The 23,368-nt window shown below is 46.4% G+C and overlaps 1 protein-coding gene across 5 annotated transcripts in view; it reads left to right on the forward strand.

The window, feature by feature from the left end:
- Window positions 1-23,368, forward strand: part of CEP112 (centrosomal protein 112) — a 306,787-nt gene that overhangs the window by 123,392 nt on the left and 160,027 nt on the right. For all 5 annotated transcript variants that reach the window (XM_065908690.1, XM_065908693.1, XM_065908692.1 and 2 more), the window contains 2 exons: window positions 1,156-1,291; window positions 20,141-20,248. In XM_065908690.1, the coding sequence (XP_065764762.1) occupies window positions 1,156-1,291; window positions 20,141-20,248 (244 nt within the window). The remainder of the gene's footprint in view (window positions 1-1,155; window positions 1,292-20,140; window positions 20,249-23,368) is intronic.

The following is a 23,368-nucleotide window of genomic DNA, read 5'->3' on the forward strand; positions in this document are numbered from 1 at the left end:
AATCATTCACGCGGCGCCCGGCACCCAGTCAGAGCTCAGTAGTGGCCAATATTAACATTCACGTGTTTATACCCTAAAGTCTCACTTTTTGTTCTGTCAGCATGCAGAGATTCCTCTTCTGTTGGTGGACCCTCTTGACTATTTCGTTTTAGTTCAAGGTACAAAGAAATGCGATGGTTATGGTTCTCTTAGGCAAATCCGCTGCGGGCAGGAGGTTGTGTCTGGCCGGCATGGCGCTCCACCTGGCCTGGCACCCCGTAGGTCAGCTCCTGCCAGACGTGCGTGTTAGAGGGGTTCCTGTGGTACCTTGCACTTTTTTAAGCAAGATGTGAAAGATTGAGGGCAGGAGGAGAAGGGGACGACAGAGGATGAGATGGCTGGATGGCATCACCGACTTGGTGGACATGAGTTTGAGTAGACTCCAGGAGTTGGTGATGGACAGGGAGACCTGGTGTGCTGTGGTTCATGGGGTCGCAAAGAGTCGGACATGACTGAGCAACTGAACTGAACTGATTATTCATATACATAGAATTCATCCTTTCAAAGTGTACAGTTTAGCAGATTTTAGTATATCCACGAAGATGTGCGGCCATCACTACTATCCGAGTCCAGCATGTTTGCCACCCCCAGCCCCCTGTAAGTGAGCAGTCACTGCCAGCCCCCGTCCCCCCAGCCCGTGGTGACCACTGACCTGCTTTCTCTGCCTCTATGGGTTTGTCTGTTCTGGATGTTTCTCATAGATAGAATCATATGATATATAAGCTTGTGACCTTGAGTCTGGCTCCTGTAACGTTGCGGTGTTTTCGAGATTTGTCCGTTTTGCAGGTGCGTCAGAGCTTCATGCCTTTTTGAGACTGAATACTGTTCCTCACTGCTCCGTCCATCGGGTGGTGGAGGTCCATGGTGATAAACAGTCTTGTTCTAGGAAAGTTGTTCAAAGCCAGTGTGTCCTTATGAGAACACACATTATGTGCTTATATCCTTCTTTCCCGAGACAAATCGTGTTACTGTCATCTTTTGAAGAGAGCTTTTATAGCCTTTGGATACTTCAGATAGAAATCTGGTCTGTACTTTAGAGAGACTTAAAGCTTGTTCTTTGACCAAACCTGGCTCTTTTGTTATGCGCTAACGCTGTGGCCTGTGTGGCCTTCCCAGGGAGAAGGAGGAGCAGCTGACCCGCATGAGCGAGGGGCAGAGGCTGCAGGCACAGCAGGCGGACGCCGCGCTGGAGGAGTTCAAGCGGCAGGTGGAGCTGAACTCGGAGAAGGTCTACGCGGAGATGAAGGAGCAGGTGAGAGGCCGCCTCTGGGGCGGAGACGTGCAGGTCTCCCATGGGAAGCAGCGTGTTTACCAGCTCAGAAGGCTCTGCCAGGGTTAGCCCACCGTGGGTTGGGGCTTCAGGTGAGGGCCGGGGTGGACACCCACCTCCCGCAGAGCCCCGGAAGGACGGGCAGCTCCTCTTGACCAAGACAAGAGCCCCGGAGGAGGGCTCAGCCGGCGGGGCCCTGCTGCCCTCCCCACAGGGCGGCCTTCCTGGGCCGCGGGAGGGCCTCCGCTCGGCTGCTCCTGGCGGTGGGCAGGGGACAGAGCGTGGTGGAATGGGGCTGGGGGCCCCCCTCCCCCCTCAGTGCCCCGATTCCTCTTGAAAGCAGTGCCAGAAACCATTCCGAGTCCTGTCCATAGACGCGGTCATGGCCAGACTGTGCCCGGCTTTGGGACACGGGTCAGCTTAGACGTAAAACCCCATGACTGGTCATTTTCTCCAGAGCAAGGCCTCAAATTACCCTCATCTGTGTCTGTCCATGTGCCGTAAATAATGTTGCATTGGTCAGTTACGGCAAGTTATTTTCTAGTGGCATTTCAGGAGGACAGAGGCTGTCTCCAGTTCTTATGTAAGCAGTATGTTGTATAGTTTTGAGAAAAAATTTAAAAATTTATAGAAGAATAAAGGAAACAGACACCTAGGTACCCATCATGAAGAATCAACAATTGTCAACAGCGTTTATTTAAATAAAATGTTACAGATGTAGTTTCATTTTACTTTGCATTTCAAGTCTAACGACATTATTCTCTCTCCTCTCTTCTCCTGGTCTTTTCAGGAGAGCTCATACTATAATTGATGTAGTGTGTATCATTTCAGTGTATTTGTACTTTCATATGCACATGTAATGTCCGTAAGTATCACATGCATGTATTTTACATATATACGTATGTGTATAATTTCTATGCTTCCATTTTTGAAAAGTTAAAGACTACAGATTCTATGTCTCAGTCTTGTTTGCACTTGTACACTGAATTTTATATGGCTGTGGCCTGCCTGTAGATTTAGTGCAATGCTTTTAACATTGTATGTGTTTTATCATATGAATATACCATATTTTATATATCAGCTCCCCTATTTGAGAGCATTTCGTTGATTTTCAGGTTTTCTTAATTGTTAAGAGTGCTACAGTACTTGTTTGTGATTTCATTTTCAGCTGCAGTTTTCTTCCTCAGGAGGCCTGAGCACTCACATGTGGTAGAAACTTCCCTGTGGAAGGCCATGGGCAGAGCCTATGGGGTTTACAAAACTGGAACTGTGCTTCCTTATTATTTCCTTGGTTTGGATTGTGTGGACCTGGGTCCTGAGGGCAAGGTTTGAGACCCCCGCTCACTGCCTTGGGCAAAAGCCAGACTCCGGGTAGAACTTGCGGCTGGCAGGAGGGCCGCTCGGTGCCGGCTCCTGAACGTGCGTCTCCTCCCAGCTCCCCGCTGTGATCAGAGGCCAGGCCCAGAGGAGGCCTCTCTGCTCAGATGTGCAGCGGAGCTCACAGGGAACTCTTTGATCAGCTTAACATTTAAAGGAATACAGAGAATATTGAAGGAGGGGGCCCCTGGCAAGAAGTTTTGAGTATACCCTGAAGAAGGCTAAAAAAGGGGCTTTTGAAAGTGTCAAGGCTGACATTACAACTTTCCGATAAAAGCTGAAACCACGGCAGGCACCTTTGGCTCAATAAATACACCTTTGGGCGTTGGTGATGCAATATTAACAAACTGCCCAATAATGGGTCAGGAGAAAAACAAGCAAACAGTATGGGACTTGTGAAAACATTTTGTAGAACAAGAAAAAGACATTTGTATCCAGCAGTCACAGAATAAAAGCACACTTTTGAAAACAGTCTACTGTAGAATTCAGGGAAAAGAAAAAAACCAAAAAACCTCAGAGAAGCAGTACCTTAAGTGAGAATACATGATCTGTGTGAAAGAGGCACATACATTAAGTAAAATTAATGCAATTAAAGCTAGATACCTTTTGGAAAAGTACTTAACATCAAGAATAAAATGGAAATCCAATAAGTTTCTAGGCAGAATGAAACTGGAAAAGAAATTGGAGAAATAATGGAGTTTTGAAGGAGAAAGGCTGTGACCCAATTTTATACATAACCAAGGAGCTTCTCACTTCCAGAATCAACAGAAAAACACTTTATTAGTACGAGTTCACATAATGTATACTGATTGTTTCTTCTCTGGAAAAAAATTATATCAATTCAGAGCAGAAGACACCCAGCGTGTGGGGAAACCGTCACAGTAAAGGGTGAGCCGAGAACAGTGGGATCCAACCCGACAAAAGCAGAGTCAGCCGGCTGTTACACCTCTAGTCGTGAGATAGAATGCCGCAGAAGGCGTCTAGTATAGAAAATACAGATTTGATAACAACAGATAATCTGAACCCTCAGGTCACATTAGTAAAGTTCACGGAGCTTCGATCGAGATGGGGGAGCCCAGTGGCCAACACTCTGCCATGAGATGAGACTCAAAGGATTCGCAAGATGAGTGATGTAGGTTAAAACATTCTTTAGATGCATAAAACAGGCATTAACAAAATTAACAAGATGCTCCATTCTCATAAAAATCTTGAGAAGATAAAAGCAAAACTTGAGATATTGCCAAAGCAATAGAGGTACAAACAGAACAAAATGTCCAAAATAAGACAAAGTATATAGCTGTAGCAATAAATAGTGATAGGTTAAGTTTTTCTAATAAAAAAGGTATTGATTAGCTGACTTAAATGAGTATATACTATTTATAAAAGATCCAGCTAAAAGTTACACAAAAGTTATATATAGAAAATATATTTTATCACTTGTATTCAGAATTAAAGAAAATGTAATACTGTCATATAAATTAACATCACCACAAGTCAGTAAACTGGACAAAGGAGTCTATTTTTGCTTGAGAAAGCCAAGCGTCCTTATGAAATGTGTAAGGAATACATGAAAAAATTGACATAGTCATGGGATGCTTTCATAAATTTTTCTCCATTCTTGACTGCTCAGGGGGGCAAAACCTAAACAAATAGGAGATCTAAATAGCATTTTCTAAAACTGCCATATTTCTACTTCCCACTGTTTAAATATGACATGTTAAATTCTTACTCCAATGGAGCAGTTACAGAACTAAGTGAACCAATAAATTTCTGAAACCTTGACAGCACATATTTTACCACAATGCTTATTAGTAAAACCAGAAATTAAATTTCAATTAAAATTGCTACACTCACCAAAAACTTTTGTTTTTTGAAAGACACCGTTAAAAACAACGAGGAAGTTAAGGCAAGTCAGAGAATGGGAAAATAAAGGATTCACAAATATTTTCAAGAACTCATATCTAAAATATAAAAGAAATCTTACAACACAATAATAAGAAGACAAACAACCCAGTTAAAAATAGGCAGAATATTTGGACACCTCAGAGAAGACTAATAAGCACATAAAGAGATGTTCAGTATTATCGTTCATCAAGGAAATACGAACTAAGACCAAGCAAGATGCCACTGCGTGCTCTTGGAAAAGGTTAAAACTGTGAAGAGTAGCTGAGGGTGCCAGACATTGGTAAAGGTAAAGGTGTGGTCAGATGTGGTACTTTCACACTGCCGGTGCAAAAATGTTCAACGTACACAGCCATCTGTCAGCCGTTCCCTTCCTGTATGTTTAACCAGGAGAATCGAAGTCATATCCAGACAGAGACTTGTACACAAAAGTTGTCAGCAACTGTGTTTACAAAAGCCCAAAACTTCAACAACCCGAATATTCCTCAGAATTTGAAAGGACAATCGAGATGCAGTGTATACCATGGAATATGACTTGGGAATAAAAAGGAATGAACTGCTATTACCTGCAACAAAGGATGCGTCTCAGAAGTCCTGCTGGAGGGAAGAAGCTGTAAACACACAGGGTTCATGCTACGTGCTCTGTGCGTCTGACTGATGTCAGAGCTCCCCGGATGATGTCAGCTTTTCTGTGCGTCTAATCGATGTCAGGGCTCCCCGGATGATGTCAGCTTTTCTGTGCGTCTAACTGATGTCAGGGCTCCCCGGATGATCTCAGCTTTTCTGTGCGTCTGACTGATGTCAGGGCTCCCCGCATGATCTCAGCTTTTCTGTGCGTCTAACTGATGTCAGGGCTCCCCGGATGATCTCAGCTTTTCTGTGCGTCTAATCGATGTCAGGGCTCCCCGGATGATGTCAGCTTTTCTGTGCGTCTAACTGATGTCAGGGCTCCCCGGATGATCTCAGCTTTTCTGTGCGTCTAATCGATGTCAGGGCTCCCCGGATGACGTCAGCTTTTCTGTGCGTCTAATCGATGTCAGAGCTCCCCGGATGATCTCAGCTTTTCTGTGCGTCTAATCGATGTCAGGGCTCCCCGGATGATGTCAGCTTTTCTGTACGTCTAACTGATGTCAGGGCTCCCCGGATGATCTCACCTTTTCTGTGCGTCTAACTGATGTCAGGGCTCCCCAGATGACGTCAGCTTTTCTGTGCGTCTAATCGATGTCAGAGCTCCCCGGATGATGTCAGCTTTTCTGTGCGTCTAACTGATGTCAGGGCTCCCCGGATGATCTCAGCTTTTCTGTGCTTCTAATCGATGTCAGGGCTCCCCGGATGATCTCAGCTTTTCTGTGCGTCTAACTGATGTCAGGGCTGCCCAGATGATGTCAGCTTTTCTGTGCGTCTAACTGATGTCAGGGCTCCCTGGATGATGTCAGCTTTTCTGTGTGTCTAATCGATGTCAGAGCTCCCCGGATGATCTCAGCTTTTCTGTGCGTCTAATCGATGTCAGGGCTCCCCGGATGATGTCAGCTTTTCTGTGCGTCTAACTGATGTCAGGGCTCCCCGGATGATCTCAGCTTTTCTGTGCGTCTAACTGATGTCAGGGCTCCCCGGATGATCTCAGCTTTTCTGTGCGTCTAATCGATGTCAGGGCTCCCCGGATGATGTCAGCTTTTCTGTGCGTCTAACTGATGTCAGGGCTCCCGGGATGATCTCAGCTTTTCTGTGCGTCTAATCGATGTCAGGGCTCCCCGGATGATGTCAGCTTTTCTGTGCGTCTAACTGATGTCAGGGCTCCCCAGATGATGTCAGCTTTTCTGTGCGTCTGACTGATGTCAGGGCTCCCCGGATGATCAAAGCTTTTCTGTGCGTCAAACTGATGTCAGAGCTCCCCGGATGATGTCAGCTTTTCTGTGCGTCTAACTGATGTCAGGGCTCCCCGGATGATCTCAGCTTTTCTGTGCGTCTAACTGATGTCAGAACTCCCCGGATGATCTCAGCTTTTCTGTGCGTCTAATCGATGTCAGGGCTCCCCAGATGATGTCAGCTTTTCTGTGCGTCTGACTGATGTCAGGGCTCCCCGGATGATCTCAGCTTTTCTGTGCGTCTAACCGATGTCAGAGCTCCCCAGATGATGTCAGCTTTTCTGTGCGTCTAATCGATGTCAGGGCTCCCTGGATGATGTCAGCTTTTCTGTGCGTCTAATCGATGTCAGGGCTCCCCGGATGATCTCAGCTTTTCTGTGCGTCTAACTGATGTCAGAGCTCCCCAGATGATCTCAGCTTTTCTGTGCGTCTAACTGATGTCAGAGCTCCCCAGATGATGTCAGCTTTTCTGTGCGTCTGACTGATGTCAGGGCTCCCCGGATGATCTCAGCTTTTCTGTGCGTCTAACTGATGTCAGAGCTCCCCGGATGATCTCAGCTTTTCTGTGCGTCTAATCGATGTCAGGGCTCCCCAGATGATGTCAGCTTTTCTGTGTGTCTGACTGATGTCAGAGCTCCCCAGATGATGTCAGCTTTTCTGTGCGTCTAACTGATGTCAGAGCTCCCCAGATGATGTCAGCTTTTCTGTGCGTCTGACTGATGTCAGAGCTCCCCGGATGATCTCAGCTTTTCTGTGCGTCTAACTGATGTCAGAGCTTCCCGGATGATCTCAGCTTTTCTGTGCGTCTAATCGATGTCAGGGCTCCCCAGATGATGTCAGCTTTTCTGTGCGTCTAACTGATGTCAGGGCTCCCTGGATGATGTCAGCTTTTCTGTGCGTCTAATCGATGTCAGGGCTCCCCAGATGATCTCAGCTTTTCTGTGCGTCTAACTGATGTCAGGGCTCCCCGGATGATCTCAGCTTTTCTGTGCGTCTAACTGATGTCAGAGCTCCCCAGATGATCTCAGCTTTTCTGTGCGTCTAACTGATGTCAGGGCTCCCCGGATGATCTCAGCTTTTCTGTGCGTCTAATCGATGTCAGGGCTCCCCAGATGATCTCAGCTTTTCTGTGCGTCTGACTGATGTCAGGGCTCCCCGGATGATCTCAGCTTTTCTGTGCGTCTAATCGATGTCAGAGCTCCCCAGATGATGTCAGCTTTTCTGTACGTCTAACCGATGTCAGAGCTCCCCAGATGATATCAGCTTTTCTGTGCGTCTAACTGATGTCAGGGCTCCCCGGATGATCTCAGCTTTTCTGTGCGTCTGACTGATGTCAGGGCTCCCCGGATGATCTCAGCTTTTCTGTGCGTCTAACCGATGTCAGGGCTCCCCGGATGATGTCAGCTTTTCTGTGCGTCTAATCGATGTCAGGGCTCCCCGGATGATCTCAGCTTTTCTGTGCGTCTAACCGATGTCAGGGCTCCCCGGATGATCTCAGCTTTTCTGTGCGTCTAACCGATGTCAGGGCTCCCCGGATGATGTCAGCTTTTCTGTGCGTCTAATCGATGTCAGGGCTCCTCGGATGATGTCAGCTTTTCTGTGCGTCTGACTGATGTCAGGGCTCCCCGGATGATCTCAGCTTTTCTGTGCGTCTGACTGATGTAAGGGCTCCCCGGATGATCTCAGCTTTTCTGTGCGTCTAATCGATGTCAGGGCTCCCCAGATGATGTCAGCTTTTCTGTGCGTCTGACTGATGTCAGGGCTCCCCGGATGATCTCAGCTTTTCTGTGCGTCTAATCCATGTCAGGGCTCCCCAGATGATGTCAGCTTTTCTGTACGTCTAACTGATGTCAGAGCTCCCCAGATGATGTCAGCTTTTCTGTGCGTCTAACTGATGTCAGGGCTCCCCAGATGATGTCAGCTTTTCTGTGCGTCTGACTGATGTCAGAGCTCCCCAGATGATCTCAGCTTTTCTGTGCGTCTAACTGATGTCAGAGCTCCCCGGATGATCTCAGCTTTTCTGTGCGTCTAACTGATGTAAGGGCTCCCCGGATGATCTCAGCTTTTCTGTGCGTCTAATCGATGTCAGGGCTCCCCAGATGATGTCAGCTTTTCTGTGCGTCTAACTGATGTCAGGGCTCCCCGGATGATCTCAGCTTTTCTGTGCGTCTGACTGATGTCAGAGCTCCCCGGATGATGTCAGCTTTTCTGTGCGTCTGACTGATGTCAGGGCTCCCCGGATGATCTCAGCTTTTCTGTGCGTCTAATCGATGTCAGGGCTCCCCGGATGATGTCAGCTTTTCTGTGCGTCTAACCGATGTCAGAGCTCCCCGGATGATCTCAGCTTTTCTGTGCGTCTGACTGATGTCAGAGCTCCCCGGATGATGTCAGCTTTTCTGTGCGTCTGACTGATGTCAGGGCTCCCCGGATGATCTCAGCTTTTCTGTGCGTCTAACTGATGTCAGGGCTCCCCGGATGATCTCAGCTTTTCTGTGCGTCTAACTGATGTGAGGGCTCCCCGGATGATCTCAGCTTTTCTGTGCGTCTAACTGATGTCAGGGCTCCCCGGATGATCTCAGCTTTTCTGTGCGTCTGACTGATGTCAGGGCTCCCCGGATGATCTCAGCTTTTCTGTGTGTCTAATCGATGTCAGGGCTCCCCGGATGATGTCAGCTTTTCTGTGCGTCTAACTGATGTCAGGGCTCCCCGGATGATCTCAGCTTTTCTGTGCGTCTGACTGATGTCAGAGCTCCCCAGATGATCTCAGCTTTTCTGTGCGTCTAACTGATGTCAGGGCTCCCCGGATGATCTCAGCTTTTCTGTGCGTCTAATCGATGTCAGGGCTCCCCGGATGATGTCAGCTTTTCTGTGCGTCTAACTGATGTCAGGGCTCCCCGGATGATCTCAGCTTTTCTGTGCGTCTAATCGATGTCAGGGCTCCCCGGATGACGTCAGCTTTTCTGTGCGTCTAATCGATGTCAGAGCTCCCCGGATGATCTCAGCTTTTCTGTGCGTCTAATCGATGTCAGGGCTCCCCGGATGATGTCAGCTTTTCTGTACGTCTAACTGATGTCAGGGCTCCCCGGATGATCTCACCTTTTCTGTGCGTCTAACTGATGTCAGGGCTCCCCAGATGACTTCAGCTTTTCTGTGCGTCTAATCGATGTCAGAGCTCCCCGGATGATGTCAGCTTTTCTGTGCGTCTAACTGATGTCAGGGCTACCCGGATGATCTCAGCTTTTCTGTGCTTCTAATCGATGTCAGGGCTCCCCGGATGATCTCAGCTTTTCTGTGCGTCTAACTGATGTCAGGGCTGCCCAGATGATGTCAGCTTTTTTGTGCGTCTGACTGATGTCAGGGCTCCCCGGATGATGTCAGCTTTTCTGTGTGTCTAATCGATGTCAGAGCTCCCCGGATGATCTCAGCTTTTCTGTGCGTCTAATCGATGTCAGGGCTCCCCGGATGATCTCAGCTTTTCTGTGCGTCTAACTGATGTCAGAGCTCCCCAGATGATCTCAGCTTTTCTGTGCGTCTAACTGATGTCAGGGCTCCCCGGATGATCTCAGCTTTTCTGTGCGTCTAATCGATGTCAGGGCTCCCCAGATGATCTCAGCTTTTCTGTGCGTCTGACTGATGTCAGGGCTCCCCGGATGATCTCAGCTTTTCTGTGCGTCTAATCGATGTCAGAGCTCCCCAGATGATGTCAGCTTTTCTGTGCGTCTAACCGATGTCAGAGCTCCCCAGATGATGTCAGCTTTTCTGTGCGTCTAACTGATGTCAGGGCTCCCCGGATGATCTCAGCTTTTCTGTGCGTCTGACTGATGTCAGGGCTCCCCGGATGATCTCAGCTTTTCTGTGCGTCTAACCGATGTCAGGGCTCCCCGGATGATGTCAGCTTTTCTGTGCGTCTAATCGATGTCAGGGCTCCCCGGATGATCTCAGCTTTTCTGTGCGTCTAACCGATGTCAGGGCTCCCCGGATGATCTCAGCTTTTCTGTGCGTCTAACCGATGTCAGGGCTCCCCGGATGATGTCAGCTTTTCTGTGCGTCTAATCGATGTCAGGGCTCCCCGGATGATGTCAGCTTTTCTGTGCGTCTGACTGATGTCAGGGCTCCCCGGATGATCTCAGCTTTTCTGTGCGTCTGACTGATGTAAGGGCTCCCCGGATGATCTCAGCTTTTCTGTGCGTCTAATCGATGTCAGGGCTCCCCAGATGATGTCAGCTTTTCTGTGTGTCTGACTGATGTCAGGGCTCCCCGGATGATCTCAGCTTTTCTGTGCGTCTAATCCATGTCAGGGCTCCCCAGATGATGTCAGCTTTTCTGTACGTCTAACTGATGTCAGAGCTCCCCAGATGATGTCAGCTTTTCTGTGCGTCTAACTGATGTCAGGGCTCCCCAGATGATGTCAGCTTTTCTGTGCGTCTGACTGATGTCAGAGCTCCCCAGATGATCTCAGCTTTTCTGTGCGTCTAACTGATGTCAGAGCTCCCCGGATGATCTCAGCTTTTCTGTGCGTCTAACTGATGTCAGGGCTCCCCGGATGATCTCAGCTTTTCTGTGCGTCTAATCGATGTCAGGGCTCCCCAGATGATGTCAGCTTTTCTGTGCGTCTAACTGATGTCAGGGATCCCCGGATGATCTCAGCTTTTCTGTGCGTCTGACTGATGTCAGGGCTGCCCAGATGATGTCAGCTTTTCTGTGCGTCTAACCGATGTCAGAGCTCCCCGGATGATGTCAGCTTTTCTGTGCGTCTGACTGATTTCAGGGCTCCCCGGATGATCTCAGCTTTTCTGTGCGTCTGACTGATGTCAGGGCTGCCCAGATGATCTCAGCTTTTCTGTGCGTCTAACTGATGTCAGGGCTCCCCGGATGATAGTCAGCTTTTCTGTGCGTCTGACTGATGTCAGGGCTCCCCGGATGATCTCAGCTTTTCTGTGCGTCTGACTGATGTCAGAGCTCCCCGGATGATGTCAGCTTTTCTGTGCGTCTAACCGATGTCAGGGCTCCCCGGATGATGTCAGCTTTTCTGTGCGTCTAACCGATGTCAGGGCTCCCCGGATGATGTCAGCTTTTCTGTGCGTCTAACCGATGTCAGGGCTCCCCGGATGATCTCAGCTTTTCTGTGCGTCTAACCGATGTCAGGGCTTCCCGGATGATGTCAGCTTTTCTGTGCGTCTGACTGATGTCAGAGCTCCCCGGATGATCTCAGCTTTTCTGTACGTCTAATCGATGTCAGGGCTCCCCAGATGATGTCAGCTTTTCTGTGCGTCTAACTGATGTCAGAGCTCCCCGGATGATGTCAGCTTTTCTGTTTTGGCAGAGTGCTAGCCTGATTTGTTTCAGAGCAGAAGTCTCTTCTTCTGTGGGTGGGCTCCAGTTTCAGACCAGTCTCCGTCCTGTGCTATGCTGGTCTGTTGGGCTGGGACACTGAGGAGCATATCTAGACTTGTGGTGATTTAAACCCCTCCACCCAGGAACTCCAGGCATTCACAGGACATTCTCCGGGGTAGACCATGTGCTTGGCCATGAAACAGTGCTCATTAAATCTTAAAAGGACTCAGAAGATCTTAAAATCATACAAAATGTGTTCCTTGACCCCGATGATAATAAATTAGAAACAAACAATAATAAGAAATCTGGGAAAATACCACATGTTTGGAAATTAAATAAGACACTTATGAGTAACTCATGGAGTAAAGGAGATATTACGTTAAAATTAGAAATTATTTTGAACTGAATTAAAATGAAAACATGGCATATCAAAGTTTACAGAATGCAGCTAACACAGTACTTAGATACAAGCTTGTAACATCTGTCTCCAAGAAGAACATTCTCAAATCAGTAACCTAGTTTTTGTCTTAAAAAACCAGAACAGGGACAGCAGGCTTCTGCTCAGGGAAGCAGAATAAAGGAAACCATAGATATTTACATATGTATGTATTTATGGAAAACAAAGAAGTAGAAAACGTTAAACTAGAGAAAGTCAGTGAAGCCAAAATTTGGTTCTTTGAAAAGATCAAACAAAATTGACAAATTTAGCTTGACTGCTGAGGGTAAAATACAAAAAGTGAGGAGAAACAAATGACCAAAGCTAGGGATGCAAAAGGAAAGGACACTGCTATTGGTCTTATAGAAAATGAAATAATTATAACGTGATATTTTGTTTTATTTATTATTATTATTTTTTTTTTCAGTGGGTTTTGTCATACATTGATATGAATCAGCCATAATAACGTGATATTTTAAAAACTTGATGCCAACAAACAACAAAAACTTAGGTGAGATGGACAAATTCCTAGGAAGATGCAAATTATTAAAACTGTCTAAAGAAGAGATAGAAAGTCCAAATTGTCCTATGATAGATAAGGATATTTAATTAGCAATTAAAAATCTTTTCACAAGGAAAGGCCCAGGACCAGATGGCTTCCCTGGGGCTGTGTGTGCTGTGTGCTCAGCTGTGTCCGACCCTTGCAACCCAGCGAACTGTAGCTGGCCACTCATTGGCTCCTCTGTCCACGAGATACTCCAGGCAGAAGCACTGTGGTTCATGCAGTAGGAGGATCAAGCAGTGTGGATGAGGAAGAATCATGTTCCTGTTCTGCCTCTGGGATTCTATTTTTCAAGACTCCAAGGTGTGCATGATGTGTGTTCAAGGTTGTTCATTGTGCTGTTATTTATCAAGGGTAAAAAAAAACTAGAAACTATATGTCAAAAAATATATATATTTGAACTATAAAGGAAGCTAAGTGCTGAAGAATTGATGCTTTTGAACTGTGGTGTTGGAGAAGACTCTTGAGAATCCCTTGGACTGCAAGGAGATCCAACCAGTCCATCCTGAAGGAGCTCAGTCCTGGGTGTTCATTGGTAGGACTGATGTTGAATCGGAAACTCCAATACTTTGGCCACCTGATGTGAAGAGCTGACTCATTTGAAAAGACCCTGATGCTGGGAAAGATTGAAGGTGGGAGGAGAAGGGGATGACAGAGGATGAGATGGTTGGATGGCATCTCCAACTTGATGGACATGAGTTTGAGTAAGCGCCAGGACTTGGTGATGGACAGGGAATCCTGGTGTGCTGTGGTTCATGGGGTCGCAAAGAGTCAGACACGACTGAGCAACTGAACTGAACTGATGTCAAAAAAAGTTGGAGAGAATGTTAAAAAAAAAAAAAAAGCCTTGGAGAGAATGTGATCATCTCAGGAACCATTAAATTAGAAATTCATCTTCCTCTTTCCTCTGCAAAAACTGGCCCCTTTAAAATCAAACCATCTTGAAGATCCAGATGCTAAACCCCTAGTTACTGTTTCCAAGTTAAATGGAGCAAACAAACAACTAGAAGGAAATTTAAAAAAAAAGAAGAAGAACCCTGCCCAGCCACCAAGTGAGACTGCAGTGAACAAGGCCAGCTGAGGCCAAGAGATGGCGTCTGTGCAGAGGATGCGGACACCGCCCCGCAGTCCGTCCACCCTCACGCCCCACTGCTCTGCCCTGGACCAGCGTCATCTGTCTTTCTTCCTTCGCCAGTTCTCTGTCCCTCTGTGTGATTCTCCCATTTCTGGACCTCCAGAGTCCGCGTGTTCCTACCTTGCAGATAGCGCATCTCTGCGGACCGGTTACCCGATCTGACGGAGGGTCCTCTGTGGTGCATGCGGCTGGGGTCCCCTTGCCCCCACATACCCTCACCCGTGTCCTATCTTTGCCAGCGGTCCTCACTGACCTGTCCAGTGGTTCTGGATTCAGACCCATTGAAACATGACAGCAGCTGACCAGTGAGCAATGCTCTGTTCGTTTTCTGTTGGAAGAAAGTTCTTCCGTGGTTTCAGTGACAGATAGTTTTGCCAAGTGCAACTGAGTTTTTGAAACACAGAAAGCACCTTTGGTGTGAGTGTAATAATATGGAGCAGCCCCACTTATAAAGGAATCCTTATAGCCAGGCTCATTAGCAAATTGGACAATTCTCACACAGAAAATTTTAACAGGCAGTAGCTACAATATATATGTCAAAACATGGTAAATTAGATACCCTCCACTTCCGATTGTCCGTTGGTTAAAAAGTGTGAATCTGATGTGGCTCAAGTTCTCCAAGCAAGTCAATCAGAAGATTCATTATGTGGAGGATGCATACTGCTTTTGGGTGCTTCCATCGTCTGTATTTTCCTTTTCTGTTGTTGTTTTGAACTGTTCTTTTCTCACTGGAGTCTTTTGTGTGAAAGCCAGGAGAGCCCAGGGCATCTTTTCCACTTGGAAACTGCTGCACATAGAAGACAACGGGAATCTGAATTAAAAAAAGCTTTGAGTTTGTTTTTGAAAGTGAATTGCTGTTTGAAAAATGAGGCCCATGAGAGAAAATGGAACAGATTTTAACTTTTTAAAAAAGTTGCTTCACACTGTTTCTTTCACTTTGAAGAACTTTTTATCTGATTTAAGACTGCTTAAATAACCTAATTTTTACTCCAGTGGCGAAATCCCTTATATGTTAGCTGTCAGCAATTAGTTGTGCAAAATATACATACATATTTTAATTCTGAAAATGTATTACTGTTAGAATTATTCCTGTATATGTGTATATAATTGTATTTTTTTTTAAAGAAATAGGGTTCTATATTTTCCTATTCTCTGTGAAACAAATAAGTGACTGAAAAAGACAGCTATGTCTTTTGAAGTATTGGCAGCAATTCTAAGGTGAAACTTTTTCATCTTGTAAACCAACTGAATGAATGTCAGCTCACCACTGCCTCCTGGGGCTTCCACTCAACCACTTGACTTTTCTAGTTAGTTTTTCTCCTCTTGAAAATACATTCTCATTAAGTGGCATTTGCTGCTAAATATCTGGCTTTAAATTCTGTTCCTTTGTCTTTGTAGCCATTAGGTACATGGTATTAACTTTATACTTGGAAAAGCCATGGTTTGCTGTGAAAACCCAGTTTGAAAACCCTGCCTTTGACTAGTTAGGATGCTTCTGGGTGCTGGTACATTTGAAACTGATTAGCAGCTTCTTGCAGGCTAAAAGATTTTGAGTTAAGTTTATCATCTCTTAGTTGCTGTTGACTTCATGAAAAAATTCTCAAGTTACAAGGAAGGAGGAATGTCATCTGAATATATCTGTGCTTTTATAAATGTAGACGGATAACAAAGAGACTGAGAGGGAAGACTCGATATACGGACCATCCATCCTCTTGCCCTTTAAGGGTCGTGCTGGCTCATGTAATTAAATAAGGCCTTTTTAGACCAGCTTTAAGGTAATAGAATATCCAGTACAAATAGAAGCATGTTTTCTCAGTTACTTTTTGATGATAATGGGCAAATCTGTCTCCGCTTTCAACATTTGAAAAATTTTGTCTTTAAATGAGATGAGGTAGCAGAGGTAAACTTCTCAAAGTATATTTAAGTATTCTAACAGAGCCTACTATTGTGTTAATCAATTCCAAATGTCAACATCCAAAGTCTATGGATAAATGTTTGGCTTTGAAAAACAAAATTAAATGAAGAAATCAAACAAATAATTAAAGGAAACCTTAACTCTCATCCTTAAATGCTTAATAGAGTAGTAAGTGAAAATTTACTTACTACCAAGGAAGACGTGGACGAATTGAGAGATGTATCTTGTGTATGGATTTGAAGACTCAGTGTTATAAAGATGTCCTAAAATATTTTTCCATGTTCTTTACTCCATTCCTGTTGATTCTGCCTTGGTTTAGGCCCTTCTAATTCCACACCGTGTGTGCGTGCTTAGTTGCTCAGTCCCTGTCCGATTCTTTGCGACCCCACAGACAACAGCCCACCAGGCTCCTCTGTCCATGGGATTTCCCAGGCAGGAATACTGGAGTGGATTGCCATTTCCTCTGGCAGAGGAACTTCTCAACCCAGGGGTTGAATGTGTCTCACCTGTGTCTCCTGCGTTGTAGGTGGGTTCTTTACTGGCTGAGCCATCGGGAAAACCTGTAAAAATGTTAGTTCTCCCGACTAATATATAGAATCAACATAATCCTAAAAATCAAAGCATTAGCAGTGCTTTATGCCGGGGGGCGGGTGGCGGGGGAGTGGTGGGGGAGTGAGGGAAACTGGCAAGCTGATTCTAAAATCTATGTGGAAATACAGACAGCTCAGAGCAGCCATGGCAACCTTATGCTACCATAAGGTTGGCAGTATAAATACTGCCAAATGCTGAGACTAATATTAAGCTATAGTCATAACTACAGTGTGGTTTTGGCACAAAGATGACCAGTGTTTTAGAGGAAAGAGACCAAAAACAGAATCACACACTCTACAATCACCCTGATTCACAAACAAATAATTAAAGGAAGTAAGTGTTGCCGTACAGCCGGCAGAGAAGGGCCAGGCCAGTAAATGGTGTGTGGCAGCGAGGCCCTGCACAGAGCATCACCCAGGGCCGACCGAGGACTCCTACAGACAGACAGGAAGGGGAGCGGTGCCAGACTCGCGCCCATGGCTTTCCTCTATCAAGGTGTTAGTTCCTACTGAACCTCTAGTCTAGCACAGATAACTGTTTATCTCTCTTGCTGCCGTTTGTATCTGTCTTATCTGCCTATCTGTCTGTCTGTCCTTCTATCTACATCTATACATATCTGAAAATATTTGAAGGACAATTTCTTATAGTTTATCTAAATATGTATTAAATACAGTAAAACTGTATGTCTATAAAATTGTATAATTATCTACTAAATTTATATGTCAGATTACTCAGAACCTAACAACACAAGAGAACTTGACTAGAGAAAGAACAGTGACTTTTTACAGCCACATTTGACAGAAACGCTAGATCCTGGCCCAGTGTCTATTCCTAGTCTCCTGCTAATACAGTAGAGCCCTGAGTTTATTTAGGGCAACACTAGACACAGTTCTAACTTGGCAGCCTCTCACCTTGCAGATGGAATGTGGCTTCTAATGCAGAGAACTTCTAACGCAGTGAATGAGATGGAAACAGCATACTTAACTTGCTCCTGACAGGAACTGGCAGGAAAGCCCCTTCAGAGGGTTTTCAGCAGCTTCAATGGACCCTTAACCCTTGTCCCCTCGCCCCCACCCTTTAGGGCTGGGATTCTGAGCTGCAGAAACCACTCAGGGGCCATCACGGGAAGCTGAGTTGCAGACACTCGAGCCCTGACGTCTCTGACTGCCGACGCTGCGGCCTGTCCCTGAACGTCTTGTGCCCCGAGGAGGACACAGGGCGCTGGCGTTGCTTAAGCTCTGCACGCTCAGGTGTTCTCTTTCGTGGAGCTCAAGTCACACCCAAGACACCATCGTAGACCTCTCTTCAGCACCCGTGAACGTTAGACATTCACAGAAACACACCCGAGCCCGTTTCTGCTCCTAATTTGATCACCAAGTTCTACACTTAGCTTTCTTAGAAGCCATTTACCCAGTGTTCTTTTTTCCTTACGCTTGAAGTTAAATGGAATATGGAATGATATATGATTAAGCAGAATCTTTTGTATCTATGGCAACTGGGAACCTTGTGTTTCTACACAAACTTCAAGTGTTTTACAAGACTTGTTTATTTTGGTTAAATTGTGGAAGGAGAATGGAGTGGGGTCTTGCATTTTCGGTCAGTATAAAGTAACACTTATAATAACACTGAATAACACTTATAACACTGAATTTTTCTCAATATTTTGGTATAAGAGGTCTTTCCTGTGCTTTAAATTGTTTTCTACTTTGCTTATAGATAATTTTTTTGAGGGAAGATATCCTATTTTTATGAATGTTGTGTATACAAAGCTCTTAATTTAAAATATTTTAATAATTATTGTTATTTGTAATATTCAATCTGTGCTAAAGTAGAATAAGAACCAAAAATCAATTTCACATGAAGATTTATCTTAAAGCACTGAGTAAACCAGGTCTTCTCTCATTGACTTAACGTTCTTGCCTCCTTTCTGTTTTACTTTTGTCTGCCCTCCATTCATCCTTGAGAATTTAATACGTATGTATTCTGCACACCATGGCAACTAATTAATAACTAAGATATAACAGAATTATAAGTCATAGTTTCTTTTATTTGGGAGCTCACTATGTAGATGAGTAAGCAAAGCTCGCAATCTGAAACACTCCTGCGGCTCCAGAGAAAAGCGCCGTGTGCTGGGGGAAGGAAAAGTTTCATTTTCTTGCTCCCAGAGCACAGTAAGAGGAAGGTGTTTCCGTCAGTTGAGGATCAGAGAGCAGATCCCTCTGCCAGGAGGGGAGGCTCGAGTCAGCCTCAGAGAGGGATGGTTGGGTGAGAGAAACACTGAGGATTTTCCAACAGAGAGGACCAAAGTTGCCTCGTGAGTAGCCGCAGCTGTTCGGGAAGTGCCAGGGGAGGCAGAGTACAGGGTGGCTCGAGGACCAAGTCACAGGCCTCTGGGTAGAGGGCTGATGCGAAGAGCGCTCGCTGGAGGAGAGTCCTGAAGCCCACGTCCTGAGTGAGAAAACAACATGGGCCCCACCGTGCCTGCTTTAGACATTCCTCAGCAAAGCTGGTCTTGGGACTGAGGGCCTGTGTCGGTCATCTTAGAACTCTGATCGCTGAATCTGGAAGCTGCCGACCCATGTGTATGATTCAATGGTTTTTAATATATTCACGAGTTGTGCAACCATCATCACTCCAGAAAAACCCCAGCCCCCTAGCACCCTAGGCAATCACTAGTCCTCTCTCTGTTTCTGTGGATTTGACTCTTCTGAGAATTTAACACAAATGTGACAGTACCATACGTGGCCTTTTCTGCCTGTTCTCTTTTACTGTGAATACTGTTTTCAAGATTCATCCATGTTGTAATGTGTTTAGTACTTCATCTGAATTATGTCTCATTGTATGAATATGCCACATTTTGTTCATTCATCAACTGATGGATGTTTGGGCTGTTTCCTCCTTTTTGGCAGTTAGGCCATGAACATTTGAATACAAGTTTTTAGTATGGATTATGTCTTTCATTTCTCACCTAGGAGTGGAATTCCTGGTTCATATGGAATCCATGTGGGTTCACTGTATCATCTCTATTGTTAGTCTTTTTAGGAACTGTGAAATTGTCTTCCAAAATGGTTGCATCATTTCACATCCCCACCAGCGCTTGTGGGGGTCTGACTTCTCTGCATCTTCACCAACCCTTGTTATCGTCTGGCTTTTTGATTACAGCCATGCTGGTGGCGTGGAGTGCAGGTTGCTGTTTTACCTGACACTGCCTGATGACGGTGTGAGGAGCACTTTCTCAGGTGCCTGTTGGCCATCGGTGTATCTTCTTTGGAGGCGTGTCTTCCAACCCCTGTGCGCAATATAAAATTGCGTTAAATTCCCATTTATTACTGAGTTGTAAGATTTCTTTATATATTCTAGATGCAAGTCCCTTTTCAGATAGATGGTTTGCAAATATTTTCTCCCATTCAGCACACAGCAAGGCCTTAATAAAACCTTGTTGAGTATCTGGATGTTCAAAATTGTATTTCTATCACAGTGTTATTGTCACAGTAGAGTTTAGTCAACAATATACCAATGATAAGTTCCCTGATTTGAAACTATTAAAACCTATCAAGATAAGTGGACACATCTGTCATCATTTTATCATCTTTAAATTCAGCATTACGATCGGTGAGGTGCTGAAAATCCATCATTTTAATGTGTGCAATTGACAAAAATAGGCAATGCCGTTTGTCACTTAAAAGTTTGATATTTGATTTTTAAACTTTGCAGATGGAAAAGGTGGAAGCAGACCTGACTCGGTCCAAGTCTCTCCGTGAGAAGCAGTCCAAGGAGTTCCTGTGGCAGCTGGATGATGTCAAGCAGAGATACGAGCAGCAGGTGCGTCTGCGCCGAGGCCCTGCACGCTCCGCTCGAGCACAGCGTCTGCGTGGTGAAGATACTTAGCATAGACAAAGAGTGATTCCCTTTGTTAAATTAATGAATTATAACAAATAAAATAATTAGCATATAAATAAGTAGTATAGATTATAAGAAAATCTTTAATGTCCCAATAAATAAACTGGCAAAGGAAAGCAACATATATAAGAAGTAAATTGAGTAAATGACCATGTAGAAATATCCTCAGCCTTGGTGTTAATAAAAATGCAAATTAAAGTGATGTACCATCTAAAGTTGGCAAAAGTTTAGTAAAATTGGCACTTTCATATATTGCTAGTGGCATTGTGTTAATGTAGCCAAAACAATTTCTGTAGCATCTACTCAGTCATGAAAAATGTTTACATTTTCTGGCCCAATTATCCTTAACCTTGAAAATCAGACAGAAATACTCAAACAATGATGTTAATTATTTTTTAGATGGTTGATTCTTTTCTACATGCTCTACTTTCCACACTGATAGTCTTTTTAACGTGACAGCCCCTTTTTTTAGGGTAAAAATATATAAACTCCTTTGAAAGAGTGTTAAGCTTCAAAGGCTTTTCTCAGAGTGCTAGATTTGAAGCTGTACCAGATTTTTGTCTTTTATAGTCTTGGTCAAAAATATTTAATAAGGAAAATTGATGAATTATTTAAAGGATTCGTACTATTAATATAAACCATACACTCTTGCATCGATCTTATTTCATTTTCATGGAAAAGAAATGATACAGATGTTTGACGAGTGTACAACAGGAATTTTTGGAAAACCACTCCAAGATCTCTCTGAGGTCAGTGCAGATTTAGCCCGTTTCTCTGCCTCCTGTGTCGTGAGCGGATCATCAACACCCTTGCTGAGCGTGAAGATCCAGACCGCCACTTAGGAAGCGGGAGTATCAGCTCGGGAGTGTTAGGAGAACTTTCGGGAGAACCTGATAATATACAAACTTTAAAAACCCCTTTTAAGCAGAAAATTCTATCAGCCAAAATGGTAGTCTCCTGACCACTCCAAACTGCCGACGTCTTCACGCTGAAAGTGTGCCATGAGGGAAGACAGGCACGGAGTCGCCTCCCTGAGGGGAAGCCTGGCTGACTCCCCTCTGTGACGGCAGGGGTGGGGGGCGGGGCTTCGCTCAGCCGTGGGCGGGGCCCTGGGGCGTGGGGTGGGGCCCGCTGAGGGGGTGTCTGAGGGGTGCGCGGGAGACCGGCTCTGAGTGACCAGCGTCGCCACGGCCTCTGAGGGGTGCGCGGGAGGTCGGCTCTGAGTGACCAGCGTCGCCAAGGCCTCTGTGGGGTGCGGGTCTCAGAGCCCGGCTCTGAGTGACCAGAGTCGCCACGGCCTCTGTGGGGTGTGCGGGGGGCCGGCTCTGAGTGACCAGAGTCGCCACGGCCTCTGTGGGGTGCGCGGGAGGTCGGCTCTGAGTGACCAGCGTCGCCACGGCCTCTGAGGGGTGCGCGGGAGGTCGGCTCTGAGTGACCAGCGTCGCCACGGCCTCTGCGGGGTGCGGGTCTCAGAGCCCGGCTCTGAGTGACCAGAGTCGCCACGGCCTCTGCGGGGTGCGGGGGCTCAGAGCCCGGCTCTGAGTGACCAGAGTCGCCACGGCCTCTGTGGGGTGCGGGTCTCAGAGCCCGGCTCTGAGTGACCAGAGTCGCCACGGCCTCTGCGGGGTGCGGGTCTCAGAGCCCGGCTCTGAGTGACCAGAGTCGCCACGGCCTCTGCGGGGTGCGGGTCTCAGAGCCCGGCTCTGAGTGACCAGAGTCGCCACGGCCTCTGCGGGGTGCGGGTCTCAGAGCCCGGCTCTGAGTGACCAGAGTCGCCACGGCCTCTGTGGGGTGCGCGGGGGGCCGGCTCTGAGTGACCAGAGTCGCCACGGCCTCTGCGGGGTGCGGGGGAGGCGGCTCTGAGTGAGAGCGTCACCACACGCAAGATTTCCAGGTGCATCTCAGGGCGATGAGGTGCGCATAGTTACCACCTCAAACGCAGACTAGCAACCGGGGTCCGGAATCAGCTTCTGAACATTTAAACTGCTGAAATTAAGATTGTTTACTGGGACTGAAGGTAAAATTTCGCGCTTCGTCTCAAGACAGTCGTCGGCAGAAAGTATGCGGCGGGGGCTGGGTGGGGTTGTCGGGGACTGAGTGACCAGGAAGAGAGGAAGAGCCCGGGACGGCGGATCGTGGCGGGTAAAAGGTAGTCTCTGTGGACTGTCCACCTATCAGGTTGCGAGGAGTAGGTCTGTTCTGCTCACTGCGTTTTAAGCAGGACGATGAAAAATGCAAATATGTTCAAAGGAGAGTTTCCAGAACCAAGGACGTGTGGGGTTAGGTCAGAGGAGTGTTTCAAAGAGTAAGGATATTTGCCAAGAGAGGACGAGACTCGGGAGCATTGCGTGTTATGTGTTTTTAAATTCCAGGTCTGTAATGGGGAAGTCTTACGGTTGGTCCGTGTGGTGAAAGTCACTCAGTCGTGTCCAGCTCTTTGCGACCCCATAGACTATAGAGTCCATGGAACTCTCCAGGCCAGAATACTGGAGTGGGTAGCTGTTCCCTTCTCCAGGGGGTCTTCCCAACCCAGATCAAACCCAGGATTCTTTACCAGCTGAGCCACCAGGGAAGCCCAGTAGTAATTGTAATAGCCTGCAATCAGGATGACATACACCAGGCCAGCCCCATTTCTACCTGCTTTACAGACTTCAGCCCCTTCCCATCCTCACGGTCGTGCTGAGAGGCAGGCCCATTGTCTGTTGCTCCATCTCCCAGTCATGGAGACTGAGCTCATCTGGCCAGAGGGGCCACACAGTGAACAGGTGATGGGGTTGGATGTGGACGTCAACTTGAGTTGTGCTCTTCATGCTCACAGGCCCCGGGGTGTCTGGGGACAGAAATTGAGCCTCTGGGTGAACGGTATTCTGGGAACATTTTGAGTCGTTTCAAGGTCATTCTTTCCTAAAGGCTTATTCCAATGTGCAGTGGTTTGTCTGGTGAGAAATTTTCCCTCCTGAGTGTGTGGAGGGACTGTCCTGAGTGCTGGGGGCAGAGGGTCCCTTCCAGGTCCGACACCGGTGACCGTCCGCAGCTTCCATC

The sequence above is a fragment of the Muntiacus reevesi genome, chromosome 18 (genome assembly GCF_963930625.1).
Source record: "Muntiacus reevesi chromosome 18, mMunRee1.1, whole genome shotgun sequence".
Lineage (NCBI taxonomy): Eukaryota > Metazoa > Chordata > Mammalia > Artiodactyla > Cervidae > Muntiacus > Muntiacus reevesi.